Here is a 19,296-nt window from a genome sequence, read left to right as displayed (position 1 = left end):
CTAGTACCCCGCATGCGATCTATCAGCAAAACAAGCCTCGTGTGCAGCGGGCTTAAGACAAAACTCCGTACTCCTTCGGATGGCAAAGGTAGGGCACATTCCGGTCGGAAATTTTAAAAATCTAAACACAGTTTACAAATTTGAACGCGAGGTTCCAGAATCTGTAAAAAAAAGTGAAAAACGAGTCCTTTGCCACTGGAGTTTCAAAGTGATGTTAGGCTGTACAGTGTAAAGACATCACGAAGTAACAACACAAACAACCCGTCTAATCAGGTAATTTCAACACTCAAAGAATGCGACCGCTTCACGAAGCGTTACTTTCATCTTAGGTTGGCCAGTGATACAATTATTTTGATCTATTTATTCGCTTCATCACTTTTGTTATCACATGGCTCATTTTATCGCATGTCGTTTTTCTGTAATTATATAATGTTTCTCTTCTTTAACAACAATTTCTTCTTGCGAATAGTTAATATACATAACCTCGAAACATATGCAGAACTTTCAGCAGTTACAATAATGCTTCTTGAAGTTCTATTCGTATCGTTGGGAATTCTATAATTTTTCCTGTCGTGTACAAGTAAAACAAACCATTCACAAAAGAGTTTCATTCCAACAGTTCCCTCGAAATTGTGTCTTCTTTGTAGCGAATATTTGCTCAAAATGTAATGTCTCAAAGCTCTGTTTTTGTTTGTCCCTCAGGTAACATATACATTCGTTACCGCTAAAACCAAAAATGGCTGGACAACAGCACCCGTTTCCTTCCGGCTTTCCATCTGCCCAACAAGCTGCCATGCGGACTCAATTTGGCAGTGGACAAATGGTCCCTGGACTTATGGGCGCACAGCAAGGTGAGTAAACCAAATTAATAGATTTATCAATGTGAAAAAAATTACCAAAAACAGTAATCTTCACAAGAAAAGGCTGTATGTTCATAAGTCAGAATGAACACATTTGATTTTAATTATCAGCCAAGACAAATTTGTGTTGAAAATTCCAAAAGAGATATTGAGGTATAATCAGACATACGTATATTAAATGATATTCTAATTATGGATAAAGTGCCATTTCATAAACATTGTTTTATTTAAAAAAATATACATATCCATCTACAATTCGAATCAAAGTGAATACTTGTTACCATGATCGCGGAAGCATTTCTAACAATTCCTCATTTGGATTTTCAATACAGAAATTTTCTCATGGGTTGGTGAACTAAAGCTTCTGCTTAATCGTACCTAAACTAAGTTTCAAAAGATGTCCTGTTTCATCAATCTGATTGTTTTGTTCATTTCAGGAATGGTAAGTCCACAACAGTTTGGAGTGGGTGTAGGAGTCGGCGTCGGTGTTGGGGGTGTTAATTCTAACACTATGGGCATACCTAGCGCACAAGTTTTAGCTCAACAACAGCAGCAACAGTCAGTTGCAATGCAACAGCAAATGCAGCAGATGCAACAGCAGCAGCTGCAGTTACAACAGCAGCAGCAAGCTGCTCTTGCACAACAAAATAATCAGGGTGGAGGGAGCCAGGCTACCACTCCCCAGACTCCTGTACCACCTACACAACCCCCAGCTCAACAACAACAGCAAAACAAAGAATTTAATACTGCTAGTTTGTGCAGGTTTGGACAGGAGACTGTGCAAGACATTGTCAGTCGCACTCTCGAAGTTTTCCAGACACTGAAAGTTATACAGCCACCTAATGGTAAGCGAAACTACATTTTTTTTAAGTCAATTAAATACTTTTTGGAATGTGGATGTACAGGAAGATAGAATAATTTCATCTCTTCATTACCTATAACCATGTTTTTGTATAGAAAAGCCTCGTAAAAAAATTTCCAACCAATTACTACTCAAATAATTAAGTAATTCTTATTGCATATATTTCTTGTTCAAGCAAACTTTTACTTCATCTATTCTGTTATTATATATTTATTATTTGATTATTAATTGTTTTATCTACAGGTACAGCACAGGGAGCAACTATTTCTAATGATAAGAAATCAAAGGTGCAAGAGCAATTACGAATGTTGAAATTGCTGTTTAAACGTTTACGGTTGATCTATGAAAAATGCAATGAAAACTGTCAGATACCAGGTATGGAGTACACCCATATTGAGAGTTTGATTCCGTTGAAAGAAGAGTGGGACATGAAGTCGGATGAAAAGAAAACATCTGAATCTTATCGCTTGGCTTGTGAAGAGAGCAAAGATATTATGGAGGTTTGTGTAATTTCTATTATCATTTTTAAGATTGGATGCAAGTCACTCTGCCAAGACTCCTAACCGATGAGTGGAATCGCAGAAATTAGGAATCATAAGGTTCTGTTTTGAAAAATTCTTTGAATGAAACTTTATTCTTGGATGTTTTTTCGGTAATATCACTAATATCGTTTATTATAGCAAGTGGTGCTGAAGAACCGACACCTGAAGGAGATAATAGATCACCTAAGACGGATAATTTCTGAGATAAATACAATGTTAACAATGCGACGTTCCTAGTATGTGATAAAAGATTAATGTTTTAAGTGTATATTTCGATTTTCACAATCTCATATTAAAAAAAAAAAAGCGTTTATCGGCAATCCGTAAAAAATTGTGTTATGCAAAAGGATTTGACAAATAATGCAAAATTTGTTGTGTTATATGCAATTCAAATGCGCTTAAGGTTTTTTCCGAAACCGAATTACTCATTTGGAAATAATACTACGTTAAAAGTGTTTGTTTTAACTAGACGGAAAAAAGATTGTTGAAACATCTATCAATATGCTCGAAAAATGTGAAACGAGTTGGCTGACTTCAAAATTTTCTGTGATGTAAATCAATATGATTTTTTGAGCAACTCGACCGCAGAGAGTACGGAGACCAATGAATTTCATCGTAATTTTATCAAAATGTTCGAAGGATTCTCGCAACACCATTATGTTCCTGATCCGTTAGAAGGGTTTAAATGTTCGACAAACTGATAGTGAGAGTGAAGACTTTTTTGGTAGAAAATGTCGAACATCAAGTTACGAGTTTGAATTAATTAATTTATAGTGAATTCAGTCATGTTATGTCAGAAGTGTATTTTTTTTTCAAATTTCAATAAGGCAATACAATAATAGGAATACAGGTTGTTTCTATTGTTGACTATTAAATAATTACACAATTGAGTGAACATTATGTGATTATCAGAGGTTACTGGTATCATAAAATTATATCACATTACAAAGACGCTTAAAAAATATATTAAAAACTACCTCATCCTAGTTGAATATCTTGAAAGTGAAAATAATAATAATTAAATTACATAATATAAAATTAAGTAACTTACTATTACAATTGCTATATTGACTTCTGACTTCCCATCCATGCAGCGAGCTCCTCTGCGGAGTCCATTTGGCAGTCAGAAAATGGTGTGTGGGCTCGTGAGTGCATAGGAGGGTGAGGGTCATGAAAAATGAAATTACCATAAACAAATAAACTATTTACGGGAAGTAAACCCCATTAAAGTGATTTTTTTTTATGTTTCTGTATTTCATTAATTCAACTTACATACTTGCTCAATTATTACTGGAATGTAAACTCACAACAGTTTATATATAATTTCAATAGTCGCTTCGTGGTCAAACTTTGATTTTTTATTTATTGAACTTGTAGCCAAAAGTAGGATTCATGCAAGAACTTCCAATTTTGGCAATAAAGAAATAAACAGGGTAACACCTTTAATATCTCCGATTTTTCGGGAATATTCTTTTGTTTTAATCAATTTAAGTAGTCAAAAATACGAGTGTGAATCGATCTCAGATGTTGACCAACCATTGTGCTAAAAATCGGTCTTTGAACGTCGAGAAACTGATATTTTTACTATTCATTGGTTATTTTAATATTATCATAAAAATAATCGAATTATGCTACAAATTAAATGCCTTTAATTGTAATCTGAATCTTATTATTAGGCATGTGAGGAAAGTAATGAATTTTCTTACGTTTTTTTTTTTATTATGATAGTCAGTGTGAAAAACGTCTAGTCATGAATATTAGTATAAATGACGTTCCGTGTCGAAAAATTGTTTGAATGAAATCTCACCCCTGAGAATTTTTACTGTTTTTTACTTATATCAATAATGATTCTGAAGTTCAAAAAATCATGTTGATGAACGTCAAATGTAAAGGAGATACTGTATCATGATTATCATTAAAGGTGGATAATCTATCAGGTGCATATAATTGCAGTGATGCGACATTTCTAATGTGCAATTGTTTATTTATACATTCAAGCTTCCTTAGTAACTAAGTTATTTTTTCCTATAAGTAGAACTCTTTTATTTGAAAATATTATTCATGATTGAGTTGTTATTCCATTAATTTCAATGCAAATGACGTCTGTTGCTCTTAAAATAGCTTCAGGCACTTTGCCCAAAGGAGTTTCCAGGTTCCTGGCAAATATCTCCAAGCAATCGACATCGCATCCGCGAAATTCTGCGTCGACTTTTGTATTTTCGTACATGTGGAATGTCGCGTGTTTACCTGTGACAAACGAATTTTCGAATACTTATATTTGCTGAGAAAATTTAATGGCGAAATTTCAGTTTACCAAAGTGTTACTTTTTTGTTAAAAGGTTCTTATTAAATTTTCAAAGCTTTTGCGGAATTAGAGATAACTACATGTATGATTTGTAGCCTGTAGACTATACTGAAAGTTGCATGGCAAATAGCCAAGCAGCATTTCAGCCAGAGAGCTCGTCTGTTTTCGTTGATAAATTGTTTTCTTTAGTGTAGAATATTCAAGTAACATTTATTCGAAATATATTTTAGTAGGGCAATTAATTTTCTAGGCAAAAATAGCTTTTCAAAAACTAAAGGCATGATACAGGTTTTCTCCGAAAATGTATGCAATTATAAAATTTTCTTTTTTTCCCTAGCTATAACATGTATTTCTAACACGTACGAATATAAACGTTAATTTGAGACTGAAAGCTTAAAAACGTTCTACAGTGTTACTTCTGATTGAATTATTGACATTGTGATCTGCAGAACATTTGATATTCCGCGCGTTGTATTTTCCAATCATCCAAAAATGTAAAACAAAAGACGGTAAAACAAATGACAGCGTCATTTTACATCGGAATTCGGAACACACATTGCGCGTAGCCATGAAAGTTACGGTATCAGTGCAAGCGTGCAATTCACGATGTTTGTAACAATTCGGAGTCCAAGATAAACATTTTTTATTTATCTGCACGCGTATGAAAACCTACAGAAGCTTTCAATGGTGCGAATCCATAAGAATCCATAAGTGCATCGATCAGAACACGTGGGTGAAAGTTGCGAGGTGAACGTCGAGTCGAACGGTGGCAACCATTACTCTCCGCCAAAATATATTTTTTTGAATTTGTGAAGTTTGAACAGTACTCACCAATAACTCCAGTCATAACACGCAGGAATCGTTCGCGCAGAAAAGCCCGCGCCTCTTGCTTATCCGGTGTTGAAAACTCGTATTCGAGTTCGTTTTCGGGAAGATTCGTCTCTTCGTTGTTTTCGGTCATCATAGAACTTCGAATACGTAATATAACGAGCAATGCTGTTCTCTCTTTATTTAAATACGACCTATCAAAGCTTCATATTATGTATACTTCGGCGGTCTTCACGTCCCGCTGCCAAGCTTCGTTATTATCTACGAAACGAATCAGCTGATGATGGCAGCACCACGCATGCGTGAAGCGTGCACAGCTGCTCGCGCTCGATTATGAACTTCTTCAGGCAACGGAGCGGGCGGCGTTGGCTTGACAAAGCTATAAGATATTCCGTGCAGCAGTACTACGGACGAGGCTGAGACGAGCCGATAGGATGTAAACGTAAAATGCAGGGTACCTTGAAGTGGGGAGTCTTGCCCCTATGCTCAAACTCTTAGAATAAACACCGGTAGCATCCGCCGGCGCTTCGTATCAAAGATCGGGTGTAAAGCTAGAGGTATAATCGATCCGCCAGCCGTTATTCTATTTATTTTTTCACCTATAACTCGGGTATCGTAAATGTTATTGGAATTCCGTTATTTCTGTTTATACGGAACAAAGAAATATTTTATAACTCAGGTTTTTCTCTCTGTTGAATTTTATCGTTAGATAGTTTTACTCATTTAAAGAGGTCGAGATTTAAGTCAGGCAAGTTTTCAGCATGGTGATATACTTTTATCGATTTCAGTTTATCGACGTTGGTTAATCACCTACGAATACACGACTTGGATTAGAATTTAAATTACAGAAATTTTCGTTTTGAAAATTTTCATGTTCTACAATTCAAATAACTCAGGATCTGATACATACCCATGTACTCGTATAATTTTCTGACCTTATTAGCTTTTCTTTGTATCGGAAAGTAATAATCAGGCGATAGAAACAATTACTAAAAAACTCGTAAACCTCATTCACGAATAGCAAACCTTTGTCTTGAAGATATAATTGTATATATTCACGGTTATCGTGAAATTCATGTGAATATACTTTCTCTAAAAATGAGGGTGCCTGGTGCCCGCATGATTGAAAATGTAGTGTAGAATGACTGGTTAAGTCTCCGTACTTTCATCAACCGCGAGTCATTCTGTCGCGATGTTCGCAGCCACAATCTCCGTGTTAATTGTCTTCAGTCTTTGCGAAAATGGTGCGTATCACGTGTTCTATTTTAGAATTTTACATCTTGAGTTTATTACGACAACTTTTGTGTTATTGTTGCGTTGTTTCCCAAGTTTCCAATAATGATAATTATAGAAAAAAGTACATTCGTTTTATGAAACGAGTTTCAGCAGAAATAGGTTTCGGGATTTCGTAATCTTCAGATCAAAAGCGTCCGTTTTGCAAAAATACTTTTTGATTACTAGGCCTTTTTCAAAAAATGAACTTGCTTCTTTAGAATGAAATTTTGTAATATTTCACGTTTTTCAGAAGTGCAATGCTCGACAATTCGACGTCAAGTTTTCAGCAGGGAAACACAAAACTTGACGAAACCCACGAAGCTTGTAACATTTTTGAAAAGGATCGACAACGCGGTAATTCAGAATCCTCTCGAAGTCTCTGCACTTCTCGATAGTCAAAGAGAAATTAATTTAAGCGGTGAAAGAGAGGTTAAAGAAGCAGATCGAGTTACGATTTCTAAAGGGAAGAATCGGCTAACGAAAAACGACGCCAAGCGTCGCAAGCCAAAGTTTCTTGGATCTCTGCCATTCGCAAAGCTGTTGAACGGCGCGATTGCGCTGCATTATCTCACTCCGGGATATTTCACCACCTTGTACGAGCCGCAATCTTACTTTCCGTATCTCTATCCCGTTCCATACCCCGTTCCGGGCATCGGTTCAAACTTTTTTCCGAATTTCCCGAGCGGAATTCCGACTAAGCCACCTACCGACCGAATCGTCACATCGGTGCCTCTTTCCAAGCCTGTACCTCAACAGATTTCCAACCTTAGTGCCCCGGTAGAACTCCAGGTCGTTGATACTACTTTAGATAATGACAAAGTGACAACCGAAAAGGAAGATGATGCTGCTTCAGAGCTTCAGGAACAAGCTGTGGACGACGCTGAGAAAGAAATTTCGGAAGCACAGGCTACTCAGGTGGACTTGAAACGGGCTGTTCCATCGGATGTGAAGGACGAAGTGAGTTTTTATTTTATGTATCATTAGAAAATTCATTTGTGAGAATATTTATACGCCCTTTCATCATTCCGTTACAACTGCGTAAAATGTGCAAATTCGGAACACTTATCAGCTGTTCAAAGACAGTTTAAAGAAAACAAACATTTTTTGATTCAATATTTTATGACATCGTTGAAAGAATTGAGAACTAAGCAAATAGTGAAAATGGGGTCAGTGAAAATTTTATAACAGTGCAAAACTGCATGTCTTCTGTAGCCCAGATCCAAAGTAACATCAGGTGGAAGTGATTTATAATTTTACTAATTTACTGTCCATTAGCTAGGTCGATTGATTAGAATTCCATCTTACTTTATCCGATTAAATGTATTGCGGATTAGTTTGGGAGACGATGGTCAATTTTCTGACGGATAGTAGAGTAGGTGGCGGTTTCTGTATCCAGTAGTAATGAATTCCTGCTGACAATTTTCCGAATGATTGCGTAACCACTTCACCCAAATCGATCGACAATCATCCTCAAATATCGTTGGCAGCCATTACTCTACATCACTTCATGGACGGGGGGCTATTGTAAAAATTCTTACGTGTCCATCAATTTGCTAATTTGTTTGGACGTTAGAATCTGGTTTTCACAGTAAGTATAACTTAACTTTAACATACGGAGGAAATACAGATTCATAAATCACGTTGTATTGTCCATTACCCAAAATTGTAGCTGTACTAATATATTGTAAATAGTGTACTGAATTATTAAAAATTTTTGGTTTCTGAAACAGATCTTAATTTGTCGATTATCCCCATTTTTTAGTGTCAATACTTATTTAAAGTCGTATGAATCATAAGTCTGCCACAAAATGAATCGATCTAAATTTTCAACCTAGTCACTCATCGATTCAATCAATTCAACGGCAATAATCTCTTTAAGAAGCTGTCATAATACGAGCAAAGAAATTTTTCAAAATAAATCGTTTTTGACGGCGATATTTGAATGTTAGTATAAGCAAAATGTGGAAGTATTAAAGTAGAATAATTCCGTTCAAAAATGATTTATGTGCATTTCTTCGGTTCATGTGGTGTAAATTTTTTTCCTCGAAAATAACAAGCAACTCCTGTTACCCAACGGATATTTAAAACACCAACTTCCGCAAGTATTTGTTTTCCAGCTTTGTGCAATTGTGCGGCGTATGAACTTCTGTGCGATGAAACATTGTTTCAATAAATTTCACAGCTGGATACGGATCCCATCGTCGAGTCGGTGAACAACGATGGACCAGAATTGGGGAAATTGTCATTGACTAGGAAAACGTCAACTCCAACTCCAACTTCGACGTCGACGACGGTTTCCACAACCGATGTTCCAACGAATACCACAATGGTACCAAACGTCACGTTGTCAACGACGTCAGCAGGAAACGGTACCGAATTGTCGCCGTTTTATGGTTATTACGGAGGCATGCCTCAGGACTTGGAGCATCTGCTGTTTACCACCGAAAACCCCCAGCAGAGATACCTCGACGATTATAACCCGGAGAAGTTTGCCCTGCCTTTTCAGAGACCAGCGACTTTTAATCCCTACCCGAACGCCGAGGCGTATCCGAGTCCTTTTGTAAATTCGTTTTCACCCAGGGAACGATTCCCCGAATTCCTGAACACCGTCGAGGCCGACCGCTACTTTTATGATTCTCAAAATAAACCGAATTTCGATGGGTTTAGACCGATCTTGAAATAAAGTAATGTTTTTTTTTCCACTTCATTAAAGTACGAGGGTATTGTTTTCCACATTTTAATTTATGAATTGAATCGCCGGGAGTAAACGGAAAATCAATTGTTTTCTTCCAAACTTACGTAATCGATTTTTTCTCACTTTTAATTTATAGTTCAATAACGTTATTCATTTATGTACCTAGCATATGTTATGAAATTTGTTTACTTTATTATTTAGATGATTAATGCTCATGAATTATATTTATTAATACGTCAATACAATTTTAGTGGTCTTAGGTATAATCGTAATTCTGAACATACGGTGCTGGAAATCTTCTACAGATCGATATCAACTTTTGCACAAAATAAAGAAAACGTATAAATACAAATCAAGAAACGTTTAGATTTTGGAAAAACCATTTGCCCATATGTTCCTATATTTCCTTGAGTAGTTCAAACAAGAAAAAATCTAATAGTTGAAGTCTTACTTCTGACGAATCCTAATTTATCGGAAAATAATGAGGCCAGAAAATGCAACAATCGTCAGTGGCAACGATAAAAGGTGTACGTCACAAACCAGCAGTATTTCTCAAAATTTAACTGAAAATACGGAATGGTGTCAGGGCTTAATGAATCCGATTCCTTTATTCGCGAAACTGCAGTTGAAACAAAAGCTGAGTCTTCGCCCAAGTTCGTAAAGTACCTAAACAGCATTTAATCGTAGCTTGGGATACCTGCTCGGTTGAAATTATTATCACTATACATTTCCGGTTAGATGGCCCCTGTGCGATATTCTAGTTTTTATATGAAAGTTACATAAATTTTCCACTCATGTACTGTGTATTCATAACGTAATGAATTTCAATGTTTACGATAAAATCGTAATCTGCACACACTGCTCAAAGAAGGGCTTACGATTAAATGCATGTGTACGGAAAATACTTATCTTCGTATAAATCGTATATAGTTACTCATTTTATGGTCAGAACTTGCTTTACGATCAGACTCTTTATGGCTTTTTAACGTAGCCATTGATAATGTTTAATCTGAAATATTTACGGTATTCCATCCTCTGAAGAAATAATTTGTGATCTCCTCTCTCGAATTCGGAACCGCTTTGTAACGCATTAAAAAACTTTGTAGATAAACAGGTGTAGGTTTGGTTTGTGGATTTTTTCGAAAATTCGGACTAGTATAGTTGCATTTTCTGTTGATCGATATGCAGTTATCGAAGTTTATTCTCAGCTTATATAAGTGAAATTTTCATACCAGCATACACCTTGTAGAAGTCAGCGTGAAAATTTAAAAAGAGTCTTCATTTTCTCACAACATCTACAAATTACTAATTATTATCAAGCCCAAAATAAAACTTGATGATTAAAATTGCACCTTTGCTCATAAAAATAGTCCGTCTGCTTCTCCACCATCAGCAGGTGTTTCAAAAGTAAGGCCTTTAGAGTCGCTACAGGCATTTTCAATATTTTCGTGTCTTCTGTAAAGCTCTGGTTACCATCGTGTATGTCTGCGCGCGTGTGTTTCACAGACTCGAGTAAACAGTAATCTCTACCATTTCTGAGACCTTACCTGTGTCCTCTTGTTCTACCTAATCGAAAGGGCGATGAGAATGACGCAGCCGTAAGATTGGGATTTAAAGTGGGATTAGTGCCGGCCGTTGCCCATGGGATACTTCAACCCAGTAAACAAACGGAGTTTTAAGTACCCGCGCTCACGGTGAATATCGGTATTTATTTCCAGTTTTACCAGTCGCCGATTCGGTGTCCAGTGAGACGAACTCGAGTTCAAGAAGTGCCTGTCACAAAAAGTGCACGTATCATTAGCGTATTTTCGACGCATGATCAACGATTTTTGGTGCTTCATCATGAGCTTGCGGAACGTTTGTACTTTTCTCTGCGTGGTGCTCAGTGTTTACGCACTGCCATTGCCTCACAGGAGTAAGTTAAATTTATTCAATATAAATCCATTTTCACGTCAACAGTTTGGATACTATGTTTTTTGTCAAGCACAGATTGCGATAGTCTCGTGAAAATCTTTCGTGCAGTACGCCACATGTGCTTCAGGGTCAAACAAATTTAGCACTGTTTGTATTTATATCAATATACCACGTGTCGATATATATTTCTTGTAATAATGACGTACGGGTAATAATTTTTGTATATTCAGCCAGAATTTGAAATATAATCCACCTTTTTTGCCCGCCGTCTTTCCTCCTTTTCTGGTTACATACCTATATATATTTATATATAACATGTATATACATATATGAGTGTGTCTGTGTGTGTGACAAGTGTTTCGTTCAAATCTGACGTGAGAACAATCATGTTGACTTAATTCAATAGGTACAAAGCGAGTAAGTAGTATAATATTATGTATCGAATTTTAGTATAGATTTCATAGGTTTTCAATAGTTATTTACGAGGCTCAGCAATCACAAATACAAAATAAAATGGGAAAATACAAAAATATATCGTGTTTTGAGTTTTTACTTTACTTAAATAATGTATGTTTTCCGGTAAATCTGACAGTTAAAATCAATGAAATCATTGTATTATACTGATTGCTAATCGACTACGACCTTACGAAGCCTGTTTCGTGATCAAATCTCATTGTGATTGCGATATATATCTATTATGTATTATTTCCTTTGACATACAACTGATTATAATTCCAGAAAATAAATACCAAGACAAACTAAGTCCAGCTATTAGCTACTAATTGTAGATATTTTTTTACAGTAGGGAATAATGTACGATATGATTTTTTTAATCCAAATTCTACAATAATTTTTTTCTGAAAATGTCAGTGTTTGTTCGCCATAGCACGTAGTCTATCTTATTCGAGATTCTCGTAATAAAGAGCTGGAGTCACAAACTTGAAACATTTAATTGTTATCTATTGATAGTATAAATTAGTGCCTAAATGAACTGATGATGAATATAACTATTATACAATATTGAATAGAATGATCGGATGAATTTACGTATCAAAGTTTAGTCTTTGTAATTTTTTGTGTGTCTTATAGAATAAGAAGCGATTTTTTAAAATCATATTTAGAGTATTAAATACTGAATCCCAATGAGTAAATTCCCTTACATAAAGTTACAACAATTATTCATCGTTCAGGGTCAATATTGCTTTCTGACCGGAAATAATTTTGCAGAATTTGATCCACCAAGTACCAGCCAGGAAGTCCAGGATTTCTACAGATTGCGCTTTTCTTCTTACCGTCCACTTCGCGTCCCAGTTCCAGGATCTTCAGAGGTGCCTTATGGTCTCCAAAGCTCGACTAACGAGCAGCAGAGTCCTTTACCATTGGTCATTGATCTTGGTCAAGATATGAACAAATCCCACCGAAAAACTATTCCAAAAATTCAGCCGGGCATATATGGATTCGGGAACCCAATTTGGTTGTACAAAAAAGGTATACTGATTGACCGCAATTTCAGAGTTATCGCTAGCGCAGCAATGGAAAGGCTCAAGCAGGTTTTTCTGCGACAGCAGGCATTGATAGACAAAATGCATAGTATCGAATGGCGAAATAAATTCGGAAAAATACCTTTTCACACCATGAACGAAGATCACGTTATCGTCAAGAAGCCTGGAGCGCATTTTGACGTCATTTTCCCGCCTAATACCGAGGCGCCGTCAAGTTTTTCATCGGTGGATCCAGTCGTTCGACCGGTAACAATACAAAATCCGGGTACATCCGGGCTTCACCAGGCTTCGGAAATTCTCACGACGTTTTCGATTAATCGGCCAACGACTGTGGAAACTCCGGAAGTGGGTCAGGCTGTAAAGATTTTTGATTCTATGGAGAATTACGAAGTTACAAAACCTCGGCTACCTTCCTATGATTCGGTTTTAATTGACTCACTGACCTCAACAGTGAAACCAACGGAATCTATCCTCGAGAATCTAATTTTTGATGCAAGTACGACAGAACCGCCATTCACGGAATTCAGCGGTGCTACCGTAGAAACTGAAACTGGTTTTGAAACCGTGAGTATGACTGGAAGTGGCGATGAACAAACCGTTGACGTTGAAGCAGCTACTCACAATGGTGAAATTGTATTTTCTACCATTCCAAGTAAAACGACATCGAAAACAGAAGTGACTTCGTTAGAGCCATTGCAGCACTCGCAGACAACTATCGAATCTGGAATCAAGCCTGAATCTATACCAAGTTCGGTAATCGACGTGGAATCAATAGTTGAAAAAAGTGGTTCAATTCTTACGTCTGTGGTTATAGATCCGACCCCCAGCATCACAGCTGAAGAATTTACGACCTCGATTCTCGGTGCAGAAGCAACCTCTCAAATACCTTCGACCTCCGACCTCAATTCCGTGATAGATACTGTCTCGGTGACAGAAGAAACTCTTTTTGAATCGCCAGTATCAGAAACGACTGTTGAAGAATACGGAACAGGTGTTGCGTTTATAAATGTACATTCGACTAATCAGGAAGTAGAATCCAAAACTGTCGATTCGGCCGTTGACGGTACGATAAAGGACTCGGAACCAAAAACAGGCATTGATTCGACATTTTTGGTTCCTAAACTTCCAAACCAGACGATTATCGGTTTAGATGAAATACATTCAACGACTGAAACACACTTTGATTTTTTACCGACTGAGGTGGAAATAATCGACGAGACCGCATCGACGTTCTCTTCCGTTACTCCAATTAAACCGTTCTCACCTTTGGATGATGTGACTATAGGTGGAGTGACATCCTTTGACAATTCCAGAAATTACGCAGAAACGAGTACAAACGTCGTTTCGGCGTATGCAGATTTTATAGGTTTAACAGAGGTATCTATTAATTTAAATGACACCGCGTATGGCTCGAACGCATCCTTCGGAACATCGACACAAGACGCAAAAATAACTGCAGAAATTGCATCATCGTCATCATATGCAGTTCCACCTGAAACAAGCATCAATTGGAATCGAGAAGCATCGATCATGGATACGGTTTTTCACAGGACGATAACCGAAGGAGAACACAATACGGAAACTGTTCCAATGTTGCCTGATGTAACCAAACCTTTCGGTGAAACATTTTCAAGTCCTCGTACACTTTTTGAGACTTCGACGAACAATACTGAAACGACTACAATCGCTCACTGGACATTTCCACCTTCCACATTTTCCACCGAGGCAACAGCAGATTTGAGATACATGTCTTTAACTGAAGTAACACCCTATCAGAGTTTGGAAACTGAAGCAGATACAACTACAGAGATGGTTTCATCGATCCCTGAAACTACCTTAACAGCGACAATTGTTATTTTAGAAGAAAGAAATGTAAATGAGGAGGTGCGTTTCAGCGATTTGAAGTATGACTTAGAAGCAATAACAAATATTATTTCAACGACACCGGCTCCAACTCAACCAACCGAGACAATCGTCGATTCAAATGAAATATCTTCAAATGCTGATGTATCCGTCCAAACTTCAACAAGTAGAGCAAAAGTGATTGAGGAAACTGTTTCGAAATCCCCAACTTCTACCGTTCGACCAGCAACAACCATGACTTATGATCAAATGTTTGTAATTACGAATGTGCCATTCAAAACTTTGAACACCAGCGAGCAGATGTCTACAGCAGAAGTTGTTTCGATATATCAGCCTGTAATATTAACGGAGATGACTACAACTTTGGACGGTACATTCACCTTCGCTGGGATACCTGTCAATAGTTCAACAAATGACACAAAAATAACCATGGATGCTCCAGTTGAGAAAGACGCGACTTTGAATGCATTGTCAACTATTGGTAGGTCCACTTATTCTTTGATGTTTGATGATATACAAAATATGATGGTCATAACTTTTTATAACATAGAAATTTCTCAGATCACTGTTAATAAGTTCTAATTGAAATTTAAATCCTTATAGATCCAGTCGACCCAGAATCTCCTGAAGTTAGTCGGACACTTTCATCTGCGATATCTGAGCAACCCATGACGGGGAACGAGCACTTCTCAAACATTGATGCAACCAATATCAGGTTGACTGGTAATGAAAAATGGACCACGGAAATAGCGTTAACATCAGTTCCTGCCATTCCATTGGATGCGGATGATGTATCCAATTCTGAGAACGGTGTCGGAGATGACGAGGACAGTGATTATTCAGTGAGACATCAGGAGTACAGTAGCTATGTAACAGTATATCCTTATACAACATCCATTAGCTCTACAAATATTGGAGAACAATTAACGGAAATCGCTTTCACCGCACCTACTGATATTATTCTGGGGACAACTAATGTACCCACTATTGACGATGGTACTGGAATTGGAGTTGAAGACTCAGAATATTCCGTGGAGAACCAAAAAATTAGAACAACACCATTTATTACTGACGCAGCCTTCACCAGTTATACCAGTCATGAGGATTCGACTAAAGAAATAAAATCAATATTACCTATCAATAGCGTACTCGATATTGAAGTCGAACAGAATCATTCAAAAAACCAAGACGCCAGCAGTTACGCACTTGAGTCTATTGAACCAGGCTCTATCAGCTTAACGAATAATGAGGAAACAATCATGGACATAGCTTTAACCGATACCTTAACAGAGGCATTTGATGTTCCTAGCTCTGAAGACGGCGTAAATGTTGAAAACAAGAGTGAATACACTATCGATGGTCAAGACAATACTGACCGCGCAGTTGCAACTACTAATCTAACATCCATCGGTTTCACAAGTGATGAAAAAACGAATACGGAAACCGTCTTTACATCACCCGCTGATATTTTAACCGAGACGGACGATTCACTCGACTCTAAAGCCGACGACAAACTTAAAAAGGGTGACGAATATCCTGTAGAGAGACAAAACAATAGAGACTATGTAACTGAAAATACTAAAACAGACTCCATGATCGGTTCAACAAGTTACGAAAACACGATGACGGAAATCATTTCTACTGATACTCCATTCGAGACAAATAATGCGTCCACTCTCGGAAAAGGTTTCGAACTCGAACACGATTCCGGATATCTTTCCACGAATGAAGAAAATAACGGCTATGCAACAGTAATTACTGATGTAACTCCCATCGGTTCAACAGCTTATGGAGAAGCTTTAACTGCAACGATTTTAACGACACCCGCTGATATTCTACGGGAGACAACTCGAGTATTTCTATCTGAGGATGATACTAACGTTGAAGAAGACTCTGCACGAGTGATGGAGAACCAAGACGAACGTGCAGACCAAGCACCTGCATCTCCTGATCATGAAGAAACAACTACGGAAATCTTCCTCACACCATCTGCCGATACTTTAACCGAGGCGGACGATTCACTAAACTCTGTAGCCAACGACGAACTTGAAAAGGGTGACGAATATCCTGTAGGGAGCCAAGACAATAGAGAGTATGTGACTGAAAATACTGATACAGTCTCCATGGTCGGGTCAACGAGTTACGAAAATACGGCGACGGAAATCATTTTGACTGATACTTCATCCGAGACAGATGACGTGTCCACTCCTGAAAAAGATCTTGAACTCGAACGGGATTTCAAATATCTTTCGACGACTGAAGAAAACAACGGCTATGCAACAGCAACTATTGATGTAACTTCCATCGGTTCGACAAGTTATGGCGAAGCTTCAACTGCAAAGATTTTAACGACACCCGTTGATATTCTACTCGAGACAACTCGGGTAATTCTGTCTGAGGATGATACTAACGTTGAAGAAGACTCTGCACGAGTGATGGAGAACCAAGACGAACGTGCAGACCAAGCACCTGCATCTCCTGATCATGAAGAAACAACTACGGAAATCTTCCTCACACCATCTGCCGATACTTTAACCGAGGCGGACGATTCACTAAACTCTGTAGCCAACGACGAACTTGAAAAGGGTGACGAATATCCTGTAGGGAGCCAAGACAATAGAGAGTATGTGACTGAAAATACTGATACAGTCTCCATGGTCGGGTCAACGAGTTACGAAAATACGGCGACGGAAATCATTTTGACTGATACTTCATCCGAGACAGATGACGTGTCCACTCCTGAAAAAGATCTTGAACTCGAACGGGATTTCAAATATCTTTCGACGAATGAAGAAAACAACGGCTATGCAACAGCAACTATTGATGTAACTCCCATCGCTTCGACAAGTTATGGAGAAGCTTTGACCGCAACGATTTCAACAACACCTGCTGATCTTGTACTCGAGACAACCAAGGTACTTATTTCTGAGGACGATACTAAAGTTGAAGAAGACTTTGGACAAGTGATTGAGAACCGCGACGAAAGCTACCATGCAACTGCATTACCTGAGTATAGAAGAACAATGTCGGAAATCGGTTCGGCAGTAACAATAGATGATATGCCTGGTTCTGTGGCCAATGTGGAAGTTGAGCCGAGATTCGGATACCTTGTAAAGGACCCAGGCAACAGTGGCTATTCAGAATACCAAACAAATCCTAATTTGGATTTGGAACCGCCACGATCTCTGTATAATGAGATTGTTATCGCTGACCAAAAGACTTTACTGAGCTTGATACCGCTTGTCATCGAGGAATTACGACAAAATAATTTAAACGCGAAAACGAAAGACGAATTGAGTGAAATTTTTGGAGATCTTTGGCCCCTTATGGTGAATGAGTCAAATCGCAGGTCGTGGGAGTTCATGAATCATCAGTTGGCGATGATTCTTTTCGAAGCTGACCAACATACGATAGTTGATGCAGGATCTCAGCAGTACAAGGGCACAAATTCCTTTAGCAATAATGCAAAAAACGAGTTCCACCGATTTTCTGATAGTCGAATAAATCACGAACAAGGTACACACTTTAATAATCTGCATGATCTCGAGGGTGAGAACATGAATCCATTTCTTCAAGTCGAACATCAACAGCCAAGACGCGCCAAAAAGGATGCTGCAATGGATCTGGAATTGAAGGGAGAAGTAGCACCACAGACCGGTTACATGGAATCAGATCCTCTCATTGACGCTGAGATTCGGAAGTTTTTCGTTAATGACAAAGATAAAAGTTCTGGCATCAGAGAAGTACCCAAGGCTTAGTTAACACTTGGAGCTTGAAACCAAGGTGTGCTGAATTTTTTACCCAAACAAGTCGGAGCCCACAGCACTTTTGCTATAGCCCGCATATTTATCCTTGACGCAGGAAATGTATTTTCGTAGAAATATAAAAACTTTTTTACAATGTGAGATGAAGGCTTGAAAATATTTTATTGAACGTAGGTTGTGGTGAAAAACTTCTAACGTCATTCGTGTGTAGAGCAAAAATGACGTACGTTACCAAAACGCTTAGAGGCTGTCACTGCTTAAATTCTATAAGTAACGTAAAACAGTGATCCATTTTTCCCCGCTCTATTGCTCCACTTCTCATTTTGTATATTCTTATAATTTCAATCTTTATTTATTGCAAGCGATAGGCGTCGATTCAACACGAGCGGCACGAATTGTTTGCCCACTACCTTACAGAGAGCCCAATATCAAACATATTGGTAATGTAAATATTATGTAAAGATACATGTATCATCAATAACGACTAACTTTGCCATCATCCATTATTACACTTCTGTATAAGCGAATAAATTACAAATGTATCTGAAAAAGTGGAGTGCCGTGCTGGACGCCTTCTTCATCTACCATTTTCTTTGTCTTTTCGTTTGTACAACTGTTTAACGATTGCACATGTGGTAATTAACTGCGCAATTCCGTTTGAACAACGACCACGTGATCCTCGGTGTCGTTCAGTATTCTGGGCTCTCATAGCGATCAAAGTTGGAATGTGTATCGAGTTCTTACAATTAGACGTACGTACAGGAGGGTATTTGACACAAGGATATACCTTGCGTCCAATTTTCCAAGCCTGCGCTCGAAATTCGGAGCTTTCCCATTTAAATAACACGGGGAAGAATTCATTATTTTTTTTAATTATTACCACTCA

General features: G+C 37.8%; 4 protein-coding genes across 5 annotated transcripts; 3 read left to right on the top strand and 1 right to left on the bottom strand.

Moving 5' to 3' along the window:
• The first annotated feature begins 59 nt into the window (after positions 1–59).
• On the top strand, positions 60–4,211 carry LOC124303357 (mediator of RNA polymerase II transcription subunit 30). The gene is made up of 5 exons (XM_046760455.1): positions 60–273; positions 703–851; positions 1,298–1,705; positions 1,966–2,222; positions 2,403–4,211. The coding sequence occupies exons 2-5, from the start codon at positions 737–739 to the stop codon at positions 2,499–2,501; spliced, it is 879 nt and encodes a 292-aa protein (XP_046616411.1). The 5' UTR covers positions 60–273; positions 703–736; the 3' UTR covers positions 2,502–4,211.
• Positions 4,212–4,302: 91 nt separating this feature from the next.
• LOC124303359 (gem-associated protein 7-like) lies at positions 4,303–5,688 on the bottom strand. Its single transcript, XM_046760460.1, has 2 exons — positions 5,401–5,688; positions 4,303–4,511 (listed from the first exon to the last, which is right to left on the bottom strand). Exons 1-2 carry the CDS (start codon positions 5,531–5,533, stop codon positions 4,324–4,326), a joined length of 321 nt encoding a protein of 106 aa, XP_046616416.1. The 5' UTR covers positions 5,534–5,688; the 3' UTR covers positions 4,303–4,323.
• Positions 5,689–5,766: 78 nt separating this feature from the next.
• Positions 5,767–9,702, top strand: LOC124303355 (uncharacterized). Its single transcript, XM_046760453.1, has 4 exons — positions 5,767–5,954; positions 6,533–6,641; positions 6,923–7,629; positions 8,855–9,702. Exons 2-4 carry the CDS (start codon positions 6,590–6,592, stop codon positions 9,353–9,355), a joined length of 1,260 nt encoding a protein of 419 aa, XP_046616409.1. The 5' UTR covers positions 5,767–5,954; positions 6,533–6,589; the 3' UTR covers positions 9,356–9,702.
• A 1,284-nt stretch (positions 9,703–10,986) lies between these two features.
• On the top strand, positions 10,987–18,623 carry LOC124303348 (mucin-3A-like). Of its 2 annotated transcripts, none has more exons than XM_046760437.1 (3): positions 10,987–11,282; positions 12,509–15,127; positions 15,250–18,623. In XM_046760437.1, exons 1-3 carry the CDS (start codon positions 11,183–11,185, stop codon positions 18,402–18,404), a joined length of 5,874 nt encoding a protein of 1,957 aa, XP_046616393.1. In that variant the 5' UTR covers positions 10,987–11,182; the 3' UTR covers positions 18,405–18,623. The 2 variants fall into 2 exon arrangements, with proteins under 2 accessions (XP_046616393.1, XP_046616394.1); XM_046760438.1 differs by lacking the exon at positions 10,987–11,282 and adding an exon at positions 11,632–11,698.
• The last annotated feature ends 673 nt before the right edge of the window (positions 18,624–19,296 follow it).

Source organism: Neodiprion virginianus, chromosome 4 (assembly GCF_021901495.1).
Source record: "Neodiprion virginianus isolate iyNeoVirg1 chromosome 4, iyNeoVirg1.1, whole genome shotgun sequence".
Classification (NCBI taxonomy): domain Eukaryota; kingdom Metazoa; phylum Arthropoda; class Insecta; order Hymenoptera; family Diprionidae; genus Neodiprion; species Neodiprion virginianus.
The sequence above is the reverse complement of the archived record's forward strand: the minus strand, read 5'-3'. Positions and strand labels throughout refer to the sequence as shown.

Coding starts and splice junctions, on each gene's coding strand:
- LOC124303359 (XM_046760460.1), bottom strand. CDS start 5,533: ATGATGACCGAAAACAACGAAGAGACGAATCTTCCCGAAAACGAACTC. Junction 4,512..5,400: donor TGTTATGACTGGAGTTATTG/GTGAGTACTGTT, acceptor CGTTTGTCACAG/GTAAACACGCGACATTCCAC.
- LOC124303357 (XM_046760455.1), top strand. CDS start 737: ATGGCTGGACAACAGCACCCGTTTCCTTCCGGCTTTCCATCTGCCCAA. Junction 852..1,297: donor ACTTATGGGCGCACAGCAAG/GTGAGTAAACCA, acceptor TGTTCATTTCAG/GAATGGTAAGTCCACAACAG. Junction 1,706..1,965: donor AGTTATACAGCCACCTAATG/GTAAGCGAAACT, acceptor TTTTATCTACAG/GTACAGCACAGGGAGCAACT.
- LOC124303348 (XM_046760437.1), top strand. CDS start 11,183: ATGATCAACGATTTTTGGTGCTTCATCATGAGCTTGCGGAACGTTTGT. Junction 11,283..12,508: donor ACTGCCATTGCCTCACAGGA/GTAAGTTAAATT, acceptor ATAATTTTGCAG/AATTTGATCCACCAAGTACC. Junction 15,128..15,249: donor GAATGCATTGTCAACTATTG/GTAGGTCCACTT, acceptor AAATCCTTATAG/ATCCAGTCGACCCAGAATCT.
- LOC124303355 (XM_046760453.1), top strand. CDS start 6,590: ATGTTCGCAGCCACAATCTCCGTGTTAATTGTCTTCAGTCTTTGCGAA. Junction 6,642..6,922: donor CTTCAGTCTTTGCGAAAATG/GTGCGTATCACG, acceptor CACGTTTTTCAG/AAGTGCAATGCTCGACAATT. Junction 7,630..8,854: donor CATCGGATGTGAAGGACGAA/GTGAGTTTTTAT, acceptor TAAATTTCACAG/CTGGATACGGATCCCATCGT.